Below are 16,596 nucleotides of genomic sequence, written 5' to 3' on the forward strand. Positions count from 1 at the left end.
AGAAGAATAAGCATCTGAGCACCAAAATAACCCCTCCATGTTCACATTATGCCACTGTGAACAGCAATTTTTCCCAGACCATCCTGGTGCATGAGCACTCTATACACTACTCCCCCCCCCACACCCCCCACACCCCCCCACACATGGGAGGTAAACACAGGGGCAAGTGGGTGAGCTGGTTTCACTGCACTTTAGCCTTTGAATGGGCATTGATTCATCTGAAGACTCCCGAGGGTGCGGGGCCGACAGAGTTGTGTTGCAGTTGTCTGGAAACTATCAGAAGGCAGATATTTATCTTATAGTTCTGTGCCGCTCATGTTATCAGCGAACCACCAGTGGCGGTGCGTCCATAGAGGGCGCTAGGGCGCCGCCCCTCTTAACATTTTGAGATGAAAAAAGAAAAGAAGAAAACCATCAGCCTGTCAACAACCACTTAAGTTAATGTGAAAAAATATAATATATCGCCACTCATTATCACAGAGAGAAGCCCCGCCCCATTTTCGGGGCACCGGCCAAACGTGTGTGTACCTGAGCGAGCAAACATTTCACAGTCGTTTCGGCAAGGACGGCTTCTCATTGGCGGATGAAACGTGAATCTTGGGGCACAAAAATGTGCGCTCTGGCCAATGACATCGTTTTATTATTTCACGTGACTGGACTATTCGGCAGATCAGAGACGGATCGTTCCCTCAGCCAGAGAGCTCCACGGAGCTACGGGAGCAGGTAGCTAACGGAGCTGTTAGCTGGTGCTCAGTGAGTAATGCACTGTTTAGTTTCTCCTGTCTGTTGTTCCAAAGTCCTGGGACTGAAACTCTCTGGACTACAACGGGGGGAGGGATCTAAAGAGCTGCAGACAAGTGTAAAGCATGAATCTTGCCGCAGTTATCTAGCTAAGAGCATGGAGCTAACTCGCTAACAGCCTGAAGCTAACCCTGTTTGCAGAGCAGAGCAGCAGAAGGAGACCGAACTGGCATCGAAACACAACGAAGAAGTTCTGAAAAACAGACACATTCCCTCCAGAATAATGGAAACAGGCTGGTTACAGACATGATTGACTTTAACCAGAGAGTTATGGAGAAGTTTGCCCACTTTAAAGAGAGGAGGCTACTTGTCTTTACAGTAGTGGGTCTACTCTGTCAAACACCCAATGTAACATGTGATCTCTTTCTGACTCTATTCTGCTCTGAACCTCTTTCATATGAGGGTGAAACTCTTTTATTCTGTAAACCTCTGAAACCCAACCCAATGTTCCTTAAAGCTGCTCTGAACCTCTCATGCCCAAAGTTACAGTGTGTTGATAGTTGTTATTGGACAGTGTTGAGCATGCTGTGTTCTTGAAATAAAGCTTTGTTTTTCACAATATTCTACTCAAAACCTCTTTTCTTCTCATTGTTGAGTGATATTTAAACCGCGTCGCCCAACTGCGCCCCCCCCCCCCCAAAAAAAATTTCACCAGCCGCCACTGCGAACCACATGTAAGCTGGAGGGGATCAGAAGCACCGGTTTGATCAGATATTAGTCGGTTTTCTGTCACCAGCAAAGGAACAGGAGGGGAACACATGCTATGAATAGAGTAAACAGTCTGCAATATTAATACACTTTAAAAAAAAAACTCAACTAGCATGCAAACCGGGGACATTTTATTTCATTACATTACACTACATTTCATTTAGCTGAGGCCTTTATCCAAAGCGACTTACAATAAGTGCATTCAACCGTGAGAACAACAAGAATCAAGAGAGTACAATTTCTTTAAGAAAGCCAAACTACAATGCTAGAAGTAAGCAAATGTGTTTTTATTTAAGATAGATAGATAGATAGTCAGGAAATATGTGCTTTTAGTTTCCTGACGTCAATGGGGAGCTGGTTCCACCAATTTCAGGCTGACTATACAAGCTTTCTGGTTTTTTTTTTGTAGAATGTGTTTTTAAAAGAAACATGTATGATGACGTTTGATTGTTCTCCACAACACGAGTTGCTCAAACAGAATGAATCGCCTCTTTTTGATTTCCGTAAGTTCTGCTGCGTCAGCAACACCACACCTCCACATGGGAGTCACCGGGTGTTCCTCACGTAGAATTCACATGTATTCGAATAACTGGCTTAGTCGGACTGAAATCGAATTATCCGTTTCATGTAAACACCTTTGTTCGACTATGTGCGGTCCGACTACGATCCGATTAACACCCCTGGATAACTCGATCCGATCCGGTTGATAATTCGACTCTCGCGGCATGTAACGGTGAATTGGATTAGGAACTGGACTTTGCGTCTTTGTGCATCCTTGAGATCCCGCCGCCCTCCTCCCTCCCTCCCTCCCATGTCGTGACCCGGAAGTCGAAAGAGACGATAAGTTGTCACTGCCGGGAGCCTGGCCGGCAGAAAACAAACAAACAACGCTATGGAGAACACAAGAGCCACCACACATTTCTGGACCGAAGAGCAGACAGAATTTATGCTTAACCTTGCTCTCTGTTCGCCATCTTTCTCGAAATGTTGATGTTGTTGTTGTTGGTTGTTGTTGGTGGTGGTGAAGAGGTCAAGCGGAAATGGCTGTATCACCACGAGTTGTAATGAAAACAGCGCCACCTATCGTATCGGATATGACATGCTTTCGGCCAATGATTCGAATTACTCACTGCCATGTATATTGGGATAATAGCAGATCCCCCAAAAGATAGCATAGTCCGACTAAAGCAAGATTTGAATTATACCATCATGTAAACGCACTGAGTGACATTACTTGACTTTGGTGATCTTCTGACCTTTTCTCTCACGCCACCCTGAGATCGACATTTGTAGTTTTCAGTTAAATGTCTAAACGACGATGAGATGGACTGATGCAGGCAGGCACTTCATTTGAGAGTGTCTTGGTTTATGATCAAATACTCTCGAAACTGACGACATTCCCATCGTCCTCAGCTGTAGTTTGTGCTTGGTGCCAGATAATGATGATGAACGTGTTAAACATGACATCATTTGATGGTGACGGTGTATGTGCAGACAGAAAACATGGGTAGAAAGACAAGTACAACTCCATTACACACCATGCATGTTAACCACCTGGATGCCACGGTCATATCTTACTCACTGTAGCTAAATAATAAATAAATAAAAATCTTGCGGATTATATTAGTTGCCTTGGTTTTTAATTAAAATATGTGAATCACACTTTTTCTCATGACGGCAGATATTCACACTGATTCACATATTAACGATATATTAATCGGTTGCTGATGTGATGCGTTTGTTTTTTCCTCTTCACCCTTTGCACCAGTGTCGAGATATAAAGAGTCTTTATTTAGCTGTTTGTGTTGTTGGCTCAGACTTTACTTGTTAAAGGTGAACTGAAGTCGGGGGGCTGCATCCGGCTCATTGTTTAGCATTGAGGTGAGAGGCCCGGATGTGGCCCACCCACCATTCACCTTCTTGGGCAGGGGTCTGGGGAAAGCATTGTGCAGCTGCTTATATATGGAATGGGGAGTTTCTTACTTTTTTTTTACTGTTTGGTCGATGGCCCCAAATCCAGTGTATGACGCCTGATGTTTTTTGGTGTAGCATCAAACCTTAATTCATTAACACCTCCTTTTTAATGATCAATGGAAAAAGTGTTTACTACAGCCTCTTCTCAAGATCTGCAAGAGTTCAAGGAGAGATGAAGTCTTGTTCACGTGACCCCATGAGACTTCACGTCTCATGGGGTCATCGGCAGTGGTGTAGTGGGCGTTGGACGCGGGGGTACGCCGTACCCCCACTTATTTGGAGCATGATTTTTTTTTTTTTTTTTTAAATAGTCTAATAAATATAAAAATCATTGCCAGTGTTATCAGTTGCAAGCGTGTATGTGTTGTCATAATGACAACATAATACATTTCACAGTAATTATAATAAAAAATCAAAACTATTTCTATTATGATTCGTCATCACGCTCGTGATGCAAAAAGCAGACGGCGCTGCGCCAGAGTCCTGCAAAAACAGCGATTCGGTGGTATTTTTCAACAAAAACGTTATACACTTTGTACAGCAGATCACCCCTAAACCAGAGAGAGCTGGCTGAGTGTGCTGCTGATTTGCATAAACAAATAGGAAAAATAGGCCGTGTGTTGAGCACGAGATGGGTGGCCAGCTCCTATCGCACAATATCCGCTGTTTGGAATAACTTCGAGTCACTATGTGCACACTTTAGCTTTGCGAAGACAGATGAGAAACGATCAGCAAACGATCGAAAGCTGTATGAAGGTCTGTTAAAGCGGCTGACTTCAAAGCAGTTCCTTTTAGATTTAGCGCTCATGTGTGATACACTGAATGAGTTAGCCCTGTTGTCAGAATGTTTGCAAAAGCGCACGACATCAGTAGCCTACGCCGACAAACTGATCCACCGGAGCATTCGTTTGATCAATGGACTGGGGGAGCGACCTGGGACCAAGGTCCTTGCAGCTGAAAATGCCATATCAGAAGGCAGACTGGGCACAGTTGTGCTCACAGACAACTCCAAAATCGTCACCATCAATCGTCAACAATTTCTCCGGAGTCTAAGCAACAACCTTAGCCATAGAATGTTCACTACTGCATCATCTCGTGGAGCAGCCTCGCAGGCCCAGTCGGACACAGACTATGTTCACTTGCTCGCTCAACTGAAAGTCCTGGAACGCGACAACTGGCCACCAGCTCAGACCATGCCGCCTGGCTACGGAGAGGTGCAAGTGAGTGAACTGTGCCAACGATTCAGGCTGCCGACTGTAAGTGCAATAAATGCATTCCGAGACTTTGTGGAGAGCACTGTAGACGATGCTACACCTGCCGAGCTCAGGCCCTTGATGAACTGCACTAGACTGATACCATGCAGCACGGCAGAATGTGAAAGGATTCAGCCAGATGAATCTGATCATCACCCCAACGCGCAACAGGTTGCTGGTTGAACGGGTATCCACCTTGATGTTCATAAAGCTACATGGTCCACCTCTGACCCAGTGGGATCCGACAGGATATGTAACAACTTGGCTGAGACGACATCGCTCAGCTGAAGACAAGAGGTCACGACAGGCTGCAGCCGAATCTGGCAAGGATCCAGACCCACTGTGGCGTTTCCTCTGAATGATTTCAACGGTGAGTAACACGGATTTCTTGCAGCAACTAAAGTAGGACTAGGCATACCGGTGGTTTCTGTAGACCTGTCTGCCCGTTTTGTGATTGCACTGCACGCGTGCGCACTTATGTGGCATTGTTTGGGATGACCTAATTAAAATAGCGTCCCCCCAGTAAAAAAATCCCCACTACACCACTGGTCATCGGACCCTATGAGACGGCATAGATCCTATCTGCCTGATGGATCATCGAGGTCTGGGTCGTGGAATTCCTGCTACCGACTACGCCACTGCCCTGTTGAGACTCCGCCCACTGTTGAGACTCCGCCCACTCCTCCTCCCCACCGCCATCTGCCTGATGGATCGTGGAGGTCTCCATCGTGGAATATGCCTACTATGAACTATTCATACACTCTGTCACATTCATTGAATGTATTTAAACTCTAAATCTGTCCTTCTGTACACATTACATCTATTGCATCTGTCCATCCTGGAGAGGGATCCTCCTCTGTTGCTCTCCTGAAGGTTTCTTCCCTTTTTTCCCCCCTGAAGGGTTATTTGGGAGTTTTTCCTGGTCCGATGTGAGGTTTTGGGGCAGGGATGTCTATGTGTACAGATTGTAAAGCACTCCGAGACAAATTTGTAATTTGTGAAATTGGGCTATACAAATAAACTGAATTGAAACTGAATTGAAATTGAATTGTTCCTACATGGAGTTATGAAATGAAAACACAGTGAAACAGAAACAGAACATTTCTGATTATGATGCTGAGCAGCTTTCGGTAACTTATCTTGACTCACTTCCTGATCTGCTGAATGATTTATGCTTGCACATGTTTTATTAGTAATACTTCTCATCACAGGACAATGATGAGTTATTTGTCATGGTATTGTCATTTTATTATTCAGTGGTGTCGATTCCCCAACATTTAACACAATTAGAGAAGGGGTTGAAATTATTTTGGCCTACTCTCATTTCAATATGTATTAAGGCTTCAGCGGCCTGAACTAGACGAGTCAAGAGGAAAACTTCATAAATCTCACTTGTTTTATGTGGAAAAAAAAGACACGTGAACTTTAAAAATCTTCGTATTCAGGATTTAATTAGTTGTCCTAGTTTGTCCATACGTTCCATACACTGCACATATTAGTTACCTGTACCTGAGAGCTCTCATGTTCGATTACTTTATACTTCACAACAGTTAAGAGGAACATATTGCATTTTTTTATTCCTCTATACCTTACTGTTCGTATCTAGATTAATAATACCAAATATTAAATTGTAATCTTTGATTTTATTGATTTAGTATTTTAATAAATAGCTTTAATGCCCCAAAGGAGTTCAACCCTCACACTTCTGGAAAAACACTGTGTGTAGATGCAGATACACAAACCTGACAGTCAAGAGCCAACACACACACACACACACACACACACACATCCTTCCCTTGTTTGTTTGTTTCTCATATTCTGGGAATGGTCGGAGGTTGTTGACATGTGTTTGTAATGTTGGACGCCCACCTTCCAGTCAACAAGCGGAGACAGTCAAGGGCCCAACCTGTGCTGTGGCGTGTGGTCTCCTCGGACACGCCCAGTGCCGGTCACCAGGGGCACTGGGCTCCCACAGGAAGCCCCGTGTGTGGCGTCCTCCGGTCGTGACCAGGATGATTAACGGTTCCTTCCTTTCCTGTTCGGAGAGGCATTGTCCCGGTGAGCAGACAGGCTGCCGACACCTTGTCCTGGAGGAGGAAGTGAGTCTCTCTGTCCCAGGAGCAGCGGAGGGGCCGATGGCACGATCCCATCCAAACGGACCTTTCATTAAGGACACTGGAGGAGCTCGCTCACTTACTTTTGTGAATCAACTTGCTTGGAGTTCAAAATAATCTCTGTTCACATCTGTTTGAGCCGGACTTCCCAACCTGGGGGAGGGGATCCTCTGAGGGGTGGAAGGATACATCTGAGATGATTTACAGGGAATAAATACAATATTCTGACAACACGACTTCTTTTTTTATTTTCCCACTTTACTATTTTCATTTCTTTATTAAAATAGTGAGCTACTGGATAATTTTTAAGCAGTAAATTATCCAGTAAAACATATTTTTGTATCACTTATAAATCAAATATTTGTTTTTCAGAATAACTAATCCAAAACTGTACAATTAAAATGAATTGTAGTCATTTTCGTCAAAATATTTTAAAATTAAATTTAGCAAAATAGTTAAAATAGTCATATTGTCACACAACTAAGAGTGCAGCCACTCTGGCAGCTGTGAGTCTTCATCACTGACATATTGATAAAGTATTAGACATATTTAACCTTTCACCTGAGTATGGCAATAAATGGAAAGTCATGGAATCACAGACAGCAAATTGCAAAGTAATCAATCGAATAGTTGTTGAGACTTTTTACTTTAAATCATAAATGTCACCTCAAGGTGGCTCTAGAAGAAAAGTAGTCGAGGGATCATGAAAGTCGGTAGGATTCATCCTCTGGGAGGCATGAACCTGATGAGCATGAAGTATTTCAAGCAATTAGGAGTCGAGACTACAAGTAAAGTATAAATATATAGATCTTTATTCGTTTATTTACTTCATATGCTCAGTTAACAGTTTTAACAATACTTTCAACAAAACTAACAGATAGATAGGTTTTATTACTCAAGGTTATTTATGAATGAAAAAATGCAATAAAATCCATTGAATGTTATTTGATAGCAGTAATTAAATGATAGAACCAATTATGAAATATCAGACGAATAGTGAACATAAAATAACATATTGCAAATGTTAATTTCCTACTAGGCACCAAAGTTAAGAGTTAAATTAAAAGCAAAAATAAATTGGAAATCTTTGTAACATGTGATCCTTAACACTGTTTCACAATAATATACCTTTAGAATACAAAAACTATACTTGATATAAAGTATCAGTGCATAATCATCTCCACATAAACACAATACATTGGATTTGGAAATACACAAGGGGTTCAAAATGTCTGCTTTAAAGTTTACAGTTTACTCACCGACAAATACTGTTTTCTGTAGTGGCCAAGGCACTGTGCTGCGTTCAGGGCCTGTGCACTGCGCTGCATTCAGGGCCTGTGCACTGCGCTGCATTCAGGGCCTGTGCACTGCGTTTGGGCCTCAGAGCTTTCATACGTATTAGAAACAAAATGCTTGATTTGACACGTTCAGTCCTCCCCATGAGAGTTGTCGTCGCTCGCCCTGCGAGCTTCACCAACACGCAGCACGAGGAGAAGGACGCGTTCCCTCAGCAGCACAAACGTATACATCTGGAGCGAAGAGTTGGGAAACTATATGTTGATATGAGGAAGATGAGCTGGACAATCCTTTGGTTAACCTTTAACTATGAATCTAACTGAAGAAACAGAACTGGAGTACTAAGTGACAGTGTTCACAATCTAAATAAATACACATACACAATTAGATTTTCATCTCACTTTCAGTTTGACCAAACAGAAATAACAGAGCATTTGAGTTCCTTTGCCACGAGGAAGAGGAACCCACATTTACAGTAACTCTTGACTTCAGAGCGTTCCTGGTACCTCTGAAGCCTCCTGCTCTCTCAGCTCCCCCTGTTCCTCCGTTAACCTCCAAAACCCAGAGAGTAAAACAACAAACAGTCCCTCTGGGTCCACCTGAGTTAGTTGCGCTGATATCTGTATGAAATGAAAGGATCTATGGCACCTCAAATCAGAGACTTTTTCATAATTCCTAATCAATGCTATATTTTTTTTAAAATCTGAATATGAGTGGATGTAGCTACATTACAAAAACCTTTTCTCTTTAAGTTTTTTTGGCACAAATTACTTTTCATAAAAAGGTTTCAATATAAACTTGAACAGCCTGAGCTATGCTCTCTCTCTCTTTTAGTTTGTTCTGGATGTTGTTCATCCTCATGAAAGGAGTAAAGTGGGAGTCATTGGGGTTCGTTTTCACAGTAGATGACAGAAATACCTGAGGCTGCTTCCAGCTGTTTGACATATCACAGTGAATGTGGAACGGACCGGCGGCTTTAACGTCCGCCTGCTTCTGAAAACTGGAACGGAATCAACCGTCTACAGATTTCCTTTTGCTGCTCAGCAGACGCCCTTGAAGTTGGAAGTTACAGTCGGGTAGATTCATGGTTCAATTCAGAACGTCCCGTCTCAACACTCGAAGAGGGATTCTCTGGTGTTTTCCTCTCAGACTTTGTTACAGTCCAGAGACGAGAGTGGGAACAGAGCGGGACAAAGCAAAGGACTCCAGGCTGTCGGTCAGGTTCTCCGGGGCCGGAGCTGGGGCTTACACCGGGGGGGTGGAGTAGCGCACCACGTCGTTGTAGTCAGGCGGCGGGCTGTGGCACTCCAGACCAGCGTCCAGGGCCGAGTCGTCCAGACTGAAGTCCAGAGAGGAAACGGGGGGGAGGAACTTCTCCCTCTCTGTGTCACTCTTTACAGACTCTTTACTCTTACTCACCGCCTTCATCCTAAAAACACAAAGAGACACAACATCAATATAAAAGGGAAATAATAATAAGACTGCTACTACTACTAATTCAATTCAACTCAAAATACATCCTGGAAAGAGAGTCGTGCACTCCAGCTTCAGCTCAAAAATATATCAACAGTCAAGTCACTTTATCTCATGGTTCTGGTCAGAGAAAAAGGATTTAAAAATTATTTATATTTCCTCTCGCTTGGCCTGTTGCATCATCCTCGACACCCGACTGAGAAATCACTCTCATGTCTCCCTCTTGTTCAAAATGGTGCAACTAGAGTTTGAACAAGAACTCAACACGGAGACCACATATTACCAAATGTTAAGACGTTACTGGTTGTTCTTAAAGCACAGAAAGGCCAGACCTCTTTCTTTATTGCTGACCCTTTAACTCTTTATGAGGCGAGACGCAGCCTTTGATCCTGAGGCAAGTCTCCTGGTGGTTCCCCGAGCCGGGCTCAGGACTACAGGTGACGGTGCTCTCTCCATTAGGGAGCCTGCCCTTAAACTGTCTGAGGGAATTAGGCCAGCCTTGTACAATAAACAAAAACAGAGAAATAAAAATAAAACAGACAACAAATCAGTGACATGCCGACCAATAAATGGCATGGGACCCAAATATTATGACCTCAGTCTGTGCTTCACAAACATTCAATGCATAGTTAAAACATATTTTTAGAGCATCTTATGAATTATGATGAATTTGTTTTTCTATCTGTTGAAAAACATGACAATCAGGGTGGAAGCGACTGCAGTCGACGGGTAAACAACCAGCTGTGTAACTTAGTGTGAACAATATCATGTTTTATTCCCAACACTTTCTTGACTTGATCGCTCTCACAACAGAGGTCTGTTTTTATATCCTTTGATTCAAGACTTCCCCTTCAAGCTGTACGATCAGACCAACCTGTCCGTATTCATGCAGATGTCATCAATCACTCTGAGTCTTTCTGCTTCATTTGAGCCTCAGAATATGAGTAATTGCCTCTGATTGTCTTTGGAGGTTGCTAAGGGTTACCAGAGCTCCTCTCTCGAGGCCAAAGGGTCGGCGCCCAGCGGGGGCGGTGACGCCGCCGTACTGGAATGTTGGCCATGTGAATAATTACCTGATAAATTAGCCATCAATACTTAACAATAGTACAGTATTGCCCTGCCTATGCCAGGAACACGTTGGGGTACAACTGGAGACTTTGACCAGAACCAATTAACAGATTACAAGTTTGAGGCAAATTCCTCTGCAATATTATTCAATCTATTACAAGTTGTGTTGTGTGCTGCAGTTTAACAGAAGTCAGGCTTGATTAGAGGTGAAGGCCGAGGGAGCAACAGGTGGACTTCAGCTTCACGAAAGGAGCACACGGCTCTGGCTAACGGGGGAGGCCGTGTAAACCCTCCTCAGTTCAAAGGTGGCAGTGATTGAGTGGTATTCCCTCACAATGTGGATCCCCCTCTGCCACGCCGAGGCGCTGATGACACCAACCGGCCCGCCAGGAGTCTTCGTCGCTTCGGACATTACTAGCCCAGAAGTTGTTTACATGTTCCTCCTTAATAATGTGTAATAACCTTTATGCCCTGAACACTCAATCCCCTTAAATGGAAGAGATTTAGGAAACAGAATTTACTTTCATAATAATCCTCCTTTACACTTTTTAAGTGGAAGTCACAATATGCTGAGACATGAGAATAATACCAAAAGGTTTAAAGTGTAATTGTAAGTTCAGAGGTTTGACCCTGTAGATTAACCCCGTCACTGAGCTGCAGTAAACTTAATATGTAAGCCTCGACACCAACAGAGACGCTCATAAGAGAAAGATTTACAGAGCGCTCACTGATATTTGACTTTATCCTCAAATAGCCCACAAAGAGAGACACATTGTCTCTGGCCCTGGCGGGATCCACATCTTAAAGTCATCAAACGATTCACTGGATATGGTGTATAGACTTAAAGCCAATGCCACTCTTTTGAGATCATTTGTTACCTAGCATTGCTTTTACAAAACAGCCATGACTCATAAGTTAAATCCGACTGGGAGGTCATTCAGGACTCTTGGTGAACACAAAGGGGTTTTAGTGTGCGCTCTTAAAACGGCCAAACCTCAAGCGATGAATCCACTCAGCTTTTGTGCTCAGTCCTTCAGTTTGTCACCTTCAAGCTTTCCCCCTCCCACTCCTCCTTTGTGCCACGGCTCACCCACATGGCTTCTTTTCCAGACAAAAGAGAAACTAACCCCTGACTTCTTTTTGAAGGCAGAAGAATCTCGTGTTGGTGTGAGTGTATGACAGTTATAGCGTCTACATTCCAGCCCAGCGGGGAGGTTTCCAAGCAGGTATTTTGCAGTGTCTCCTTGTGTGTGCTGATCTGTCATGTTGAAGGATGCCGTGTGGTGCAGTGTACGTACGCCAGAGCCATGATGCTCAGCGGTCGGCCAGCCAGGGATTCGAGGCGCTTCAGAGTCTCCATGTTGTCAGACGACAGGCCCATCCCGCTGTCTGACTGACCGCCCTGATGATGATGATGCAGAGACAGACAGAGAGTCAGTGAAACCCTTTCTTTGTTATCTGAGGTCAACAAATAACAAATAAGCTCTAAACTTTATTTTTATAGAACTTTTAAAAACTAGACTTGAAGTGATTCCCGAGCGTATATGAAATATAATAGTATGTGATACAAATCTAAAGTAATGGTGAAACATTGTGCAATAAAATTAATTATAATCAACAACATAACATCTCTGCTTGTGGGAGCTTTTACACCCAATGTATGTGTCAACTCCAGCATCGCTATGGGATGCAACCATGTCACGCTTTGTGCTTTGAGGACCAACGGAAGTGTAATGTTGAATGTCTAGGAAGGTGGAAGCAGCCACCGCGAGCCAACCTGTTCTAAGCAGGTGTGTTTTGAAGTTACACCTATAGAGGTGTTCTTTTTAAAACATTAAGGTGGTACATTTCCACCTTTATTTGATACTTGACAATCTAACGATTAGAATGCCTTGAAGCAGAAATGAGACTCATCTCATCTGATCGTCAGGGAGACTTGGTCCCACAGTGTTTGGACCTAAAACACTAAGTACAGCAGTGCAGGGAATCCAGATTGTTAAGATTTTCTGGGCTAAATGAGATGACATAAAGATTATTAGTCAGTGTTGAAGTAATGAATAATAAGGCCAAACGGTGGCAGAAATGAACTCAATAAAATTGAAATAAATATAAAACCTTGTGGGCCTCAACATAACAGCTGGGAAAGAAATACAATGACTAACATATATCAGCTTTGATATATACTCTCATACCGTTTATCAGACTATGGTGACGTTTTTAGTTAACTGTCAAAACTCCTATAACTAATGGCGTGGTTTTGTGCATCTGTTTCTAGTTTCAGTCCAGAAGGCATAACTCACCTCCAGGTTCTCATTGGTCCCGTCCTCCATGGTAACCTCGTCGAAGGTTTTCACACTAGCAGGACGAATCTTGATGTTCCTGACGAGAAAATGTTTCCAGGGTAAGTCTCAAAATGTCCATCAAATATTCTCTTTCTGTTTTAAGACTCCTTTGATTACCCTAGAGGCAAGAGGGAACGCTCGGCAACGAAACCACAGGAACTTAATCACTTAAAACAATAACGTGCAGCATCTGTGACAAAGTACTTTGAAAACACACCTTGTTTACTTTGCATTTCAACACTCAGAGGCTAAAATGACTGCTTAATTTAGCTCAAAGGCTAACTGTCATTACTGCTTCTCAACACCTCATCAATAAACACACTTGGAGGACCTGTGGAAACCAAGAGCTCGAGAAATATTATTTTAAGTGGACATACATTTTTAAGCTGGCTCAATGGTTTTTGGGGAAATTCCTCACAGGAGCAACGATACTGAAAGCTCTCCGGCCGTCAAGCTGCTGTGTGTTCACTTCTTATCCCGAGTCAAGCAGGACTCATTGTGCTCAGGTCAGACCTAAATGTTGATCTATCGGAGGATGTCCCGAGGCACAGCTGTGTGCTGACATCAGCATGTTGAAATGCTGATGATATTTCAGTCAGGAACAAGTTGTGGGCTGAGTAACGGACATAATGACACACATTGCCGCTAAGCTAGTTCAATAACGACACAGCGCGATGGAGAATAGATGAAGTACACCAGACTTTCAGTTTTAAATCAAGCAGCCAATGAATACATGATTCATGTTCTCACCATGTGCTCCCTGAGTCACGGGGGGTTACAGGTCGTCCGGGCGTCTCCTCTGACGGCACAGTGGTGGACAGCTCTCCCACCTTCGCCAGCAGGAAAGTGTTGATGGGTATGTAGTGCTTCCCCTCCTAAATCAACCAAACAGACACAGAATATCTAAGAGTGCAGCCTTATGCTTCTTTGACATAACTTATAACGAGAAGAAAGGCTTGTGGGTCGATGCCGTGTGTGTGCTGGACTGAGGCACGCATCCACAGGTTGTGGCGAGCAGCCAAAGAAACTGAGGTCGTGCTTCATATATCCAGCACAATATACTTTGTTCATGAAGTTGGTGGAGGCAGCACAGTCTGTGATCAGCCTTGCTGCACTGTAACAATACCTTTATTCATGAGATTCAAACCGCTCCACTGTTTACTGTCCAGCCTGAACCTTTTCTCCCAAAGAGAGCTTTCACCGACTCATGCTGTAGTTTTCATGTGATGTCATGGGTGGCCTTGTCTTTATCCCTTATTCTAGTTTTGTAATTCCTTCTCTTTGTGTGTCTGGTCATGTTGGTCAAGAAGCCTGTTCTCTTTAGTGGGTGGAAGTGAAAACATGACTATGGGCAGCTTTTGGAAACTTTCTGACAGCCTTGAAAAAAATATACAAACGTCCAACCTTTTACAGTCTCTGTTATCCTGCGTCACGCTAATAATGACATTGTTTTTCCATGTGTTGGAAGTGCAGTTCCTTCTATAAGACCCATGTTGCCGTATCAAAGAGAGCCAAGTGTTTGTGTTGAATGTTACTTCCCCTCTCCGTTACTCTGAGCACCCCCCTGGGCGAGGCGCCGCTTTGAATCTTCTTTTAGCGGTGGGACTCCACACAGCAACGCTGTTTCCTAAATATTTGCAGCGTTTGTGACTCATTATGCGAAACTAGTGTTTTTTAGGCCCCAGTATGATCATGATTACTTTAGTGGGGATTTTTTTTTAAATTAAGTTTTGCTGCAGTATTTGTTAAGAATCTTTTTGTCGAGTCTCCTTTAACTTTCAGTTTGAGTTCACACCAGAGCTCAACAGCTGCTGATCATAAACTGATGGTTCCTGCTACTGTTGCAACAATCCTATGACACATCACATGACACATCATATGTATATTTCAAACAGTGCACACTCTTTCTTGTCTACCATACCTGTTGCACGCTGGCCTGAAGCAGATCTCCCAGCTGTTCCACCAGCTCAATGAAGGTCGGTCGCTCCTGTGGCTCCCCATGCCAGCAGTCCAACATGGTCTGATATCTAGGAGCAAAGGACACACCACTAAACACAGACTGCAAGATGCACAAATGCAAGCCTTCAGCGTACGGGGTGGACTCTCTAAATGCTGGAAAAGAAAACGAACAACAAACAGTATATTCAGGTTGATATATTGCAACTGTGACTAAGCACCTTTAAAAAGCTAAATAACTATCATGAGTCCAATAAAGAAGCCTTGTTACATTAAGCGATCACATCTGGTCCACCTCTAAATGGACTGTCATCTGAAGTATTCATACACACCCTGTTTTCTTTTCTCAGGTGACCCTGAGCCTCTCGGCCTGTATCTGACTCTCTGTTGGTCTTGGGTGAGAGAGCACACAGCCCTGCGTAGCTCTCTGACAGGCTGTCAGCGTCTCTGCCCATGTGGGAAGACTCTGAGCCTTAATGTGAGTTTCCATCACAGAGACCTGTCTCATTTTGTGGAGAAATTTAGAAACAGAGCACTATGTCTGCTGTTTAAATTACAGCATGTTACTGATTGGGAATGATGGGGGTGATGGATCCCTCTCTGGTTTCAGTTGCAGCAACCAATACTCGCCGACAGGTACCTTAAGCTTCATGTACTATACAGATATAATATATATAATATGTATAACAATTGAGGTTAACTGTTTGCATCACATTGGTCAAGGACTTGGAAAAGCTTTATTAAGCTCCCCTTCTCCCCATCTGTGTTTGTGTAGAGTATTTGTGAGAGTATGCTGCACCAGGTGGGAGCTTTCCTAATGGTGGCAGGATGTGGGGGCTTGATCACAGCCGTTATGCATATTATTGATGAGGGGAAGTAGATGCATTGTGTGACTGCACAATTTAAACCACATTTCCTGCCATGTCCGCAATGAGAATAAATAGCCTTCCTCCGCTTGCTTGTGTGTGTGTGTGTGTTTAATCTGTAGAAATTCCTCTGCAGTGCATCAGGACTGGGATCTTATTCACAGATGGAAGACAACATTCCTGCTGCAATATTGTTTGCTAAACACTGTCTGCAGCCTCATGTGCATCAGTCAGACATTTTGAGTTTGGGGTGAGGTTCAATGTGACAACATCTGGGGTTACAGACTTGTGTGATCAACTGCAGACCGGTCCAGGGAATCAGCGTAATTCACCCTGCTGACTTTGATTTCCACGGTTATCAGCAGGTTTTTAATCTCAGCTTTAAATTAGACGCAGGCCTCTCAGCCATATCCATACAACATATATAATCTGGTGGTTCCATTTCCGAGATGGAAAGTACAAGAGGTTCTTGGCACTAGTGGGTCTGCATCTACAGATCCTCTTCTGAACAACAGTCTGCATTTGATTGTGTCTATCATTTCCAATCACTGTCTTCTTTGCAAAGCTGATACGTTCATTCAGTTAACTTTACTTGGCACAAGCTGCTTTACAACTCTGGACCTTTGGGTATCACATAATTATTAAGCAGAAGTGCTGCATTATGCTTTCAAAACAAATATAATTTTGTGGACTATATGAGTCATTTAAAATTAAAACCAGACAAAAAGTCGGCACACATGTTGGC

At 43.4% G+C, this 16,596-nt stretch overlaps 1 protein-coding gene across 1 annotated transcript in view; it reads right to left on the minus strand.

The window, feature by feature from the left end:
- Nucleotides 1-7,639: 7,639 nt before the first annotated feature.
- Nucleotides 7,640-16,596, minus strand: part of kdrl (kinase insert domain receptor like) — a 42,873-nt gene continuing 33,916 nt past the window's right edge. Inside the window, exons 26-30 of the mRNA XM_056439230.1 lie at nt 14,951-15,056; nt 13,780-13,904; nt 12,988-13,066; nt 11,986-12,089; nt 7,640-9,575 (exon numbers count right to left, since the gene is read on the minus strand). Of these exons, the coding sequence (XP_056295205.1) occupies nt 9,392-9,575; nt 11,986-12,089; nt 12,988-13,066; nt 13,780-13,904; nt 14,951-15,056 (598 nt within the window). The 3' untranslated portion in view covers nt 7,640-9,391. The remainder of the gene's footprint in view (nt 9,576-11,985; nt 12,090-12,987; nt 13,067-13,779; nt 13,905-14,950; nt 15,057-16,596) is intronic.

The sequence above is a fragment of the Pseudoliparis swirei genome, chromosome 19 (assembly GCF_029220125.1).
Source record: "Pseudoliparis swirei isolate HS2019 ecotype Mariana Trench chromosome 19, NWPU_hadal_v1, whole genome shotgun sequence".
NCBI classification, from domain to species: Eukaryota; Metazoa; Chordata; class Actinopteri; order Perciformes; family Liparidae; genus Pseudoliparis; species Pseudoliparis swirei.